This window comes from Cyprinodon variegatus, unplaced genomic scaffold, assembly GCF_000732505.1.
Source record: "Cyprinodon variegatus isolate N-32 unplaced genomic scaffold, C_variegatus-1.0 Scaffold388, whole genome shotgun sequence".
NCBI classification, from domain to species: domain Eukaryota; kingdom Metazoa; phylum Chordata; class Actinopteri; order Cyprinodontiformes; family Cyprinodontidae; genus Cyprinodon; species Cyprinodon variegatus.
The window spans coordinates 770291-779549 of NW_015150841.1; the positions used below are offsets into that span (position 1 = coordinate 770291).

Sequence of the window (9259 nt, forward strand, 5' to 3'; positions counted from 1 at the left end):
TTGTGAACTGTATGCTCTGGTTTCATGGCCCTCTCTAAGCCTCAGAAGACAACATCATTGGCTTACTTTTATTTACAAGGCCATCCTGGGTAAACTCCCTCCATACCTGTGTCACCTCATGTCTGTAGATAACAGTGGTTACAACTCACGCTCTTCAAGTCGTGTTCTTTTCACTATTCCCAGGATCAACACAGACCTTGGCAAACATCATTTTCCTATGCAGCACCATGGTCGTGGCACAGTATTCAAAACTCCCTGCAATTACGGACTCTTGTTCCGCTACACCATTTTAAATCACTATTGAAAACAGCTTGCACAGAGAATTGTAACTGTTATTCCAAAGTCTAGTTTTAGTTGATTTTATTATGTTGTTTTTATCTGTTTTTATATGTCTTATTGTACTGCTGCCTCTTGGCCAGGTCCCCCTCGAAAAAGAGATTTTATCTCAAGGGACTTCCTGGTAAAATAAAGGTAAAAAAAAAAAAATAAAAAATAAATAAAAAGATGAAATGATGTGATAGGGATAACATTACTAATAATATTTCATAGTAATCGCTATAATAAATATTATCATAATGATATTAACAACAATCATCATCATCTAAACAAGCCAAGACCCTCGAAGGCTGTATGAGCATTGAACTAAATCCCTACCCCTCTAGACAGTTGAAATCTAATGCATGTTGTTGTCTTTTTTTAGTTAAGTAGTTAGTTTGTTTGTTTGTTTTGTGTTGTTATCAACTAAATTGGTGAGATACAATTTAAAGTGGATCCTGTGTGCACTGTGTGTTCTGCTGTGGGTACAGAATGAAGGCAGGATTACTTGTTCAGAACACCTAGTAACCTTGATACTATCTTCACTATATTTCAGTGTGGGGGACTTTTTGTTGTTATTTTTATTATTTTTTTTTTTACTAATCTTTTTTAACTTAGTTTAATTTTCATATGTGCATACTAATGTGATGTATTAAAATGGGCATGGCACTGTCTGTAATATAATAAATAGATTAATGATATCACAAATGATAAGATAATTACCATTATCATCATCATCATCATTGTCGTCACAGTGTGGGAGATTTTTCTCTTTATTTTCTTTTTTTATTATTATTTTTTGTTTCTCTCTATAATCCTCTAGATGGTGTGAGTTTTAAGTTTTTTTCCTGTCTCCTGAGAGTGTTCTGGATGTGTTTTCTTTCCCTTAAAACCGTCACACTTTTTTTTTTATGTGTTTGATTTATAGGAATAATAAATGTATTCTCTGACATCAAACAACAAGCACATCAAAACAAAAAAAAGACATTGGCACCGCTGTTATTAGGGTAAATGAACTGACCAATCAACATGTGTAACAATAGCAATCATAAGTACTTTAATTTTAACTGTATCAACATTAATACTAATATTAATACTTATAGCAATAATTATAAAATTTCTCATAAGTGCTGGTAAAGATTCTCAGTCATCACAGTCATAGTCATTCTAAAAAAGTTACAAAATAAACCACTGGACTATGTTTTCAAGTTTAAAGATGTTTCACTTCCCATCCAGAAATGTCGTGGGTGATGTTTATAAGCCTGGAACTCAACATTAGCGAAACATCTTCAAACTTTTAAAATAAAGTCCAGTGGTTTCCTCTTTATTACCCTTATTATACCAAAAAGAACTCTGATAATGAGAAGGTTAGACATAATAAAAGGAAGTGATATTGTAACATTAACATTATAAATTGTATTATCCATGTTAGATAATGTTGTTGAAATGTGCAAGACTTTAGACTTGGGTTTTTCATTTAGGATGAAATATTTTAAGAATAAATCACAGGTGTAATTTCAATATGTGTAGTCATTTACAGCAAAAGCTTTTTTCAGTAGCATGACTGATATGTAACAAGCTTTCTGATGGATTAAACAGTATGCTTACTGAATGGTAACGCAGTTAGTATCACTTTTGTCTTGCAAAAATTCTGTATGGAATCTGCATGTTTTCCCTGTGCATATGTGGTCTTGTGCCATAAGCAATGACAGTAATTTTAGACACTGGAACCAATGTCCATTAACCATGTACATTAGGTGATGGTGCAGTTAGCATTGTGACAGGCCATATGGCATGCATGCAATCATTAGTGCTACTGAAAGGGGATTGTCAGCATCCATCTTCGTCTGCGAATCCTACTTTCATTTGAGTGATGTGAAATCTGTAAATGGTTTTGCACTGTATTAGTTGTAAATTTGTTTCGCTGGCCATGGAAAACATTTTTAACAGATAATAATTAATACATCGGGGTTTACAAAAGGTGGCAGAATTACCGGGTGGAGCTTTGCATGGCTTGGGTTTAAATGATCAAAATCTGGTTATCCAACATTGGTAATAACTAAAGCAGTTCAGTTCCATTGTAAATTTGACATTGTATAACAATGGAAGACAGAGAGACAGATTTTAAAGAAAAAACTGTTTTTTAATTTTTTTTGGCTTTGAGTCCTAATTTTTTCCAGTAGTAGGAGTCCATGATGCGCCTCATGCTCATGAACCTCATGTTGCTCATGCCCATGTTCATGAAGTTCCTGTACTCTCCAGGCCTCATGTACATCATCCTGCCTCTATAGTGGGGGTGCTCGTACATCAGCCAGTGTCCATCCATCATGTGGCAGGACATGCAGCTGGACATGCGGTAACGATCCATGATGTTGTCACAGTCGTCCATCAGCTCATACATCTGGCCTCCAAAGTTCTCCCTCTCATAGACCTTCATCCTGTAGGAGCCACGGTACTGAAAGATAAAGATAATAATCTGTTAATTGATGGCTGACGCTACATGTCACTCTGCAAAAGTTGAGAATTTCTAAACTCCAGTGGCAACCCTGCCTTGATGCCACAGGACCTCTTAATGGTCCTTGATGCCTTCCATCAACTATTTTGCATGTAAATCCAATGCTGTGACACTCAGAACACATTTGATCTGAACGCACCTTTAGTCACCTTTAGATATCTATTCACAGTCAAACATCAATATGCAATTAAGGCATCCTTATAATCATTTGGCAACTGGGGAACAACGATGTTGTACTGCTATAATGCTATAATAGTTACCATGGGGATCATGCGGCAGGACCTGATGCAGTCACTCATTCCCATCATGCTCATGTAGTCGGCGTACTCTCCTCTCCTCATGAAGTACTGGTTACCCATGTAGTTGGTGCGATCGTAGACCATGAAACAGCCTCTCTCCACCCTGCAGGAGTGACACCTGCTCATGTAGGAGGACAGATCAGGTCACTGCTGCATTCGTTGGAACGTCCCTGGAAGTTCCTGTCCTCGTAGAAGGTGATCTGAGCAGAAACAAGTCCAATGAGGGAATGTTAGGGTTTCTTTATAACATTTAATCTTCTTTACTTTAGATCTTTGTACAGGAAATAAAGTTCTTTTATGATTTGTTTTTTAAATTTGGTCGTAAAATACATTTTACCGTGAAATACTTTGTTTTACTAACCATTCATTTAAACTCCCTTCAAGGAAAATTCCAATACTTATCTTGATTATACCTTATTCTCCTCGTCTGATTTTAGTATTGAGCCATTTAGTGTTGATGCAGCCCCTGTTCTCTGAATTGTACTTACAGAGTTCCTGCTGAGTGGCTCTGAACTCCTGTTTCCTTTACATAACCTGTAAAGCTGGTATTCTTATAACAAACTACTCAAGCTTTATGCTCATGATCAACCACATTTCTGGGTATGAAGACAACAATTCTTCCTAATTTTCCTTAATATTTAAAATAATTTTCCTCAAATTTCCTATATCTTAAATAAACTTCTACATTAACAGTGTTTTAGGAGTTGATCCAGAATCATATTTTGTTTGATCAGTCCTGAAAGCCAAGAAATATTTTGGCGTGATGACTGTGTGGACTTACCCTGCTCATCATGTTCATATCAGTGGGGGCCATGTTGTCAGTGTGGAGCTGGAGGAGGCTAAGTGCAGTCATAGCTTTGAGTTACCAGCTTTTAAACACTTGAGTTAGGTTGATGGCTTTGTGTATCAGAGTGCAGACTCAGCCCATGGTTATGTGTCACACAAAACCTCTTTGAAAGGGTTAACAATGATGGTGGGAAGCCTCCAGCAGAAGTTTGTTAACATGTTCACCAGCAAAACAGGTCACCTGATTTCTATCTTCAAATTGACAGATAACATTTAGAAAATTGCAGAAGGTGTAAAAATATCATGGGTGAAAACATTCAAACTCAACTGAATTTTCTGGCTTAGAAACATGATCTAATTTCAACCCGGAAAAACATTCCATAGAGCAGAAACATCACCCAACTCTACGTTGAAATCACTTAGTCATTAGAAAATGTATTTTAATATAACATTGACAGTCATTAAGATCGTTGCTTCACTATTATGTTTAGTTCTTTATTGATCCATCCATCTACAGATATTTTTCAAATGAAAGACCAATGCTCATCTCAGAAAGTCATAGCTGTTCTTGTATTAGGAGATATGTTTGCTTCTTTACCTTTTTAAATTCCTCGATTTCCTTTTGCATAGCAGTATTGAAACTACCTGTAATTTATATCCTCTATGATCTTCCTATGGTCTACTTTAACACGTAAAGAGCAAGCTTCTTCTGTGATGGAGTGTTAATCCTGCTACCTCTGTTTTACTTCTAGAGTGCCCCCTTTATGACCTATACCAGGGGCTTGGACTTTAGACTGATACTACGTTCAGACCCTAAGCAGCAAGAGCAGCAAAAATGCATGTGGTGTTTCATTTTTGATGCTTCTACAAGTTTTGCTCTGATGCTCAGCTGAGGCATCTCTGCTGCTCTAGCTTCGTGGTGGAAAAATGGGTGCGTTGGGCAGACCTACCATATCCTTTCTTTGCCTGTAACTATGACAGCTATATTTGCTGTGATCAGTGGGTAAAAAGTAGTTTTAACATGTTTTTAAGTGAGAAAGTCCTCCTGAAAACTCTATCTTTGCAGTCAGTATATAAAGATTACGATCCTGCCTTCAAATATTATTGCCACTCAGACCCCCGTACACCGGCGGTGCGCTGTTGGAGTTATTATGATATCTGTTGTTTTTATCATTTTTTTCATTTATATCTTTTATATTGCTTTTAATCATTTATATGTTCTATATGTTACTCTCATCATTGGAAATAGTGTATGAAGGCCATAAGACGGTCAAATGTTTTACAAGAATGCTCTCCTGTTTTTCATTTGAGAAGCAGAGAAGTGAAAAGTCATAACCCCGACACCTTGTGTAAAGCATATACTGAAACCAGGCAAGTTCCCTATCTTAAAAGTTCATGTTATGTCTAAAAGACCGTGTAATTGAAACTAACGTCTGCTGTTGTAATGTGTTGACTGCTCAACAAAAAGCCTGGCAAGTGTTGAGCCAAGCGGAGATGCAGAGATTGATGCTTCAACTCTGAACTCTCCTTTGCAAAGCATTTCAGGAAAAATCTTACACTGTCTTTGTTTCATTTTTTATAGGTTAAAGTTGGGGAAACTTAACAACCCTAACATGCGCTGTCACTAGGAATCCCATTTAACAGCAGCCTCTGGCTCGGTCGCCCGGGCTGGGGTCTTTCTGCATGGAGTTTGCATGTTCTCCCTGAGCATGCGCAGGTTCTCTCCGGGGACTCCAGCTTCCTCCCACAGTCCAAAAACATGACTGTTAGGTTTTTTGGCTTCTCTAGATTCTCCTTAGGTGTGAGCGTGTGCGTGAATGGTTTTATGTCCTGTTTGTCTCTGTGTTGCCCTGTGATGGACTGGTGACCTGTCCAGGGTGTACCCTGCCTCTCACCCATTGACAGCTGGAGATAGGCACCAGCAACCCCCGTGACCCCAATTGGGACAAGCGTGTCAGATAATGGATGGATGGATGGATGTTTTATTGGCAGATTTCGACATATCAAGTTAATTTAGGCGTTAATAAGCTGTTTCAGAGGAGTGATCATAGCGCTCAGTATCATCAGCAATGTGTCTGTCTCTCTGTCAGCTCCAAGATCAGCTTCTCTGATTGGTTGATGTGGTGCATCAAGCAGCAAAATTTAAGTTTTTCCAACTCCAGCAGCTGCTGCGTTTGCAGTGCGTCCCACACCTCAGATGCTCAGAAGCTCAAGACGTGCTTCTCCTGCTTAAAAAAGCGCTGCGGGACGATTTGCTGCACTGTCATACTCCCAGTCCTGGGTGCAGGCCGGGTTTTTCCTTTTTTTCCTCTCTGCAGGGCTGGACAGGCAGGTGCTCTTCATCAAGCTGATTCCCACCTTTTTTAAGGAGCTGGAACCAGGAGGAGGGCGTCAGTTTGTTAATGCTTCAGCGTTGGTACAACTGATCCTGAACCAAGCCTAGCTCCTTAGCTTTGCCTGAACCTAACCCTGTCCTCTCTGCTCCTTCTTATAGAACCCAGGATCCCAAGCCTTGAAACCACTACAGAGACCTCTTCGCTTTGGACTCCCGTTAGAGGCGTTTTCAGTCAGCCTCTAAGAACCAGTGAGGCTTCGGGCCTCAGAACCATAAAAGCCCTCCTGCCTGAGCTCACCTGCCTGTCCACCCTCAGACACCACCATCTGATCTCACCCACCGGACCTGCACCATTCGCCAGGACCACTGGTCACCATCCTCCCAAGACAGACGCCAAGCCGCCCTCTCTGTGAGTCTCATACATCCCTCACTCTTCAACCAGCACCGAACTGTTGCTCACCTGTCACCAAACCTCTTTCAGCAGTATCCTTGCAACCCTGCCTGCCTGACTTCACTCTGTACAATCTCAAATCTTCAATAAAACCCTTAACTGATCCTTGCCTCTGTGATTGCTCTTATTCAGAGTCTGTAAACCAAAACATGACATGCGCCTGATGCGCATCAACCATTGACTTTGCATGTAAACTAGCTGCTCCTGCTGCCTCTGCTGCCATAGTGGTGAACGTAGCATTAGACAACTATTATTGTCATTTTGAATACAAAGAGTGTATACAAAACAAATTTTGTTTAGTGTCATAATCCTGGAGCTGATGGTTGGGTTTTTTTCCTCTGCTCACCTGCCTAATTGGCCCTGTGGCTGATTACTGCCAATCTGATTCACCTGGTCCCTGCAGCTATTTAGGCTGTTTTCTTTCCTGCCATCAGCTTCGGATTATTCAACCTGTGTCAGTGTGAGTTACCCAAGCTGTCAAAGTAAGTGTTCTGTTCTGTGGAATTCTTCTCAGTATTTTGCCCATGTGTTTTTGGTTTTTGCCTTTTTCCCTGTCTGCCCTACTCAGTTTGGTTTTTGGCCTGACTGCCTGGATTTTGCCTGTTATCGAACTTGGACTGTTTTTCTGACCTTGGCTTGGAATTTCCCTGGATACCTCTTCCGCTCTGGGATCTCCTGGTTTCTGACACTGCACTGGACTGGTTTTCGGCTTCGCATAATCCCTCATGGACACTGTAGCTTGCTCTGCATCGGCTGGCGCCGGCTCCCCCGCACTCTGTCCTCTGAAGCGGTAACGACCGCAAGCAGTGGACTGTCTCCCCTCGGGTTTCTCCTCTCTGAGTTTCAGACTGAACTCTCAACCAGGTCAGTGACTTTTTGTTGTCTTCTCCACTCTTTATTCTTGTCACTGACCTGAGTTTCCTGTCTCATCAGAGAATCAGAGAACCCGCTCTGAGGAGTTTCCATCGTCCTCTTTCTGTTATTTTTTAAATAAACCTGTTTTCAAACTTTCTGTTTGTCTGCTGAATATTGGGTCCAAGCTTCAGTGCGCGTTACAGTTTAGTAAAGCTTTCCAGAGAGTAAATTCACATTTCCATTCCATAAAGTGCAGCACTGTTCAAATGTAAACACTGGGAGTCAACCATGTGTTGACTCCCATTGACTTCCGTTGATTTTTGGATGCTTTTTTCTATGCCCTAACCCTAAATTTAACCATTACCAATGCATACCTCACCCTAAACCTAACCAAGTTGACACCTTAGCCCAAAACCTAACCATTAGCAAAATAGCTTGTGAGGAGAAGCAAAATGTCCTCACTTTGCAACAACTGGTCCTCAATCTGATGCCGTCTAGCCCTCAGAGAGAGGGCTAGATGGCATCAGATTGCATGTGTGTACCTGTCTAGCCCTCACTCTGAGGGCTAGACAGGTACACACACAATGCTGTACTGTATAAACCTCCTCCAACAGAGGGTACAGTAATTTGTTTTTCATTTGTCAAATTTGTATGTCTTTGTCTGGCCCAATGCTGTAATGGCTTGGTTTGATTAATTGTAATATTAATGTAAAGTTGTAATTTATTTTTAATTTGTGTAACAGAATTGAATACTACTATTTGTCTTAATTGTTTTGGGGAGACAGGGAATATTGTGGTTTTCACCTGCAATACTATAGGAGAAAGGTTAGAACATAGCCGTATATCAAAAGGCCCCTTTGAACAGCATGAGGAACAGACAGCAAGACCTTTCAGGGTTTAATAGCTTCATTGTCTGTCAGGGCAGACTATTAAACTGCCCCCCTCCTGTTTTACTTTCTCCTTCCTTAAAAAGTAATGGTGGATTTGTTTTTATTTATCTTACATGTGATGAGTGACCTTTGATAAACTAAATTATTCCACTGTCATTCTGACTTTTTAATAGATAAACAAAGTGACAGAATTTCCAAAATCCTGAGTAAACTGTGCATGTAATAATATGTTGCTACCTGAGCACTGGGGCTTATATACTATATAATATATAAGATAAGGTTTATAAGATACCCTGAAGATAAATCATTGTTAGCTTGAGCTTCCAGTTAGTTGAGATGGCAGAAAAGGTGCAGCTGTGTTTCAAGTAAGCAGAATTATGCTTTGATGAAACATGTAACAAATTAATATGAGTAATATGAAATCCCTTATTTTGTTTTAAATCTAGTTTTTCATCTGTTTGTTTTGTTTACATTTTTGAAACAGGTTCTGCAGTTGTATAATAGATTTATAAATAATAAAAAATAAATAAAATTAATTTAGCTGAAAAGCCCAGTATTTTAAAACAACCTGGCAGTTTTTTTTCAAAATAAATGTATATTTTGAAATCATTAAAAAGGTATAACAACACCAAGTAATACCCCTACAACTACGGAGTGCATTTTGTACTATTAAAGAAAGACACATTTTCTAAAGACACAGACACAAAACATTCTTTAATGTTTCTCAGCTTTGTTTTGTGAATTTTTTCAGTAGTAGGAGTCCATGATGCGCCTCATGCTCATGAACCTCATGTTGCTCATGCCCATGTTCAT

The 9259-nt window shown here is 39.4% G+C and overlaps 1 protein-coding gene across 6 annotated transcripts in view; it reads right to left on the reverse strand.

Annotated features, from left to right (window-relative positions):
* LOC107092639 (gamma-crystallin M3-like) overlaps positions 1–9259 on the reverse strand; it is a 29462-nt gene that overhangs the window by 18713 nt on the left and 1490 nt on the right. Inside the window, exons 3-4 of one of the 6 annotated variants that reach the window (XM_015387228.1) lie at positions 3091–3144; positions 2517–2770 (exon numbers count right to left, since the gene is read on the reverse strand). The exons of 3 other annotated variants lie outside the window; for them this stretch is intronic. In XM_015387228.1, the coding sequence (XP_015242714.1) occupies positions 2517–2770; positions 3091–3144 (308 nt within the window). Of the gene's footprint in view, positions 1–2516; positions 2771–3090; positions 3145–3910; positions 3926–9259 lie in introns of those variants that run through there. 2 more of the 6 variants (XM_015387227.1, XM_015387232.1) reach the window with 2 other exon arrangements.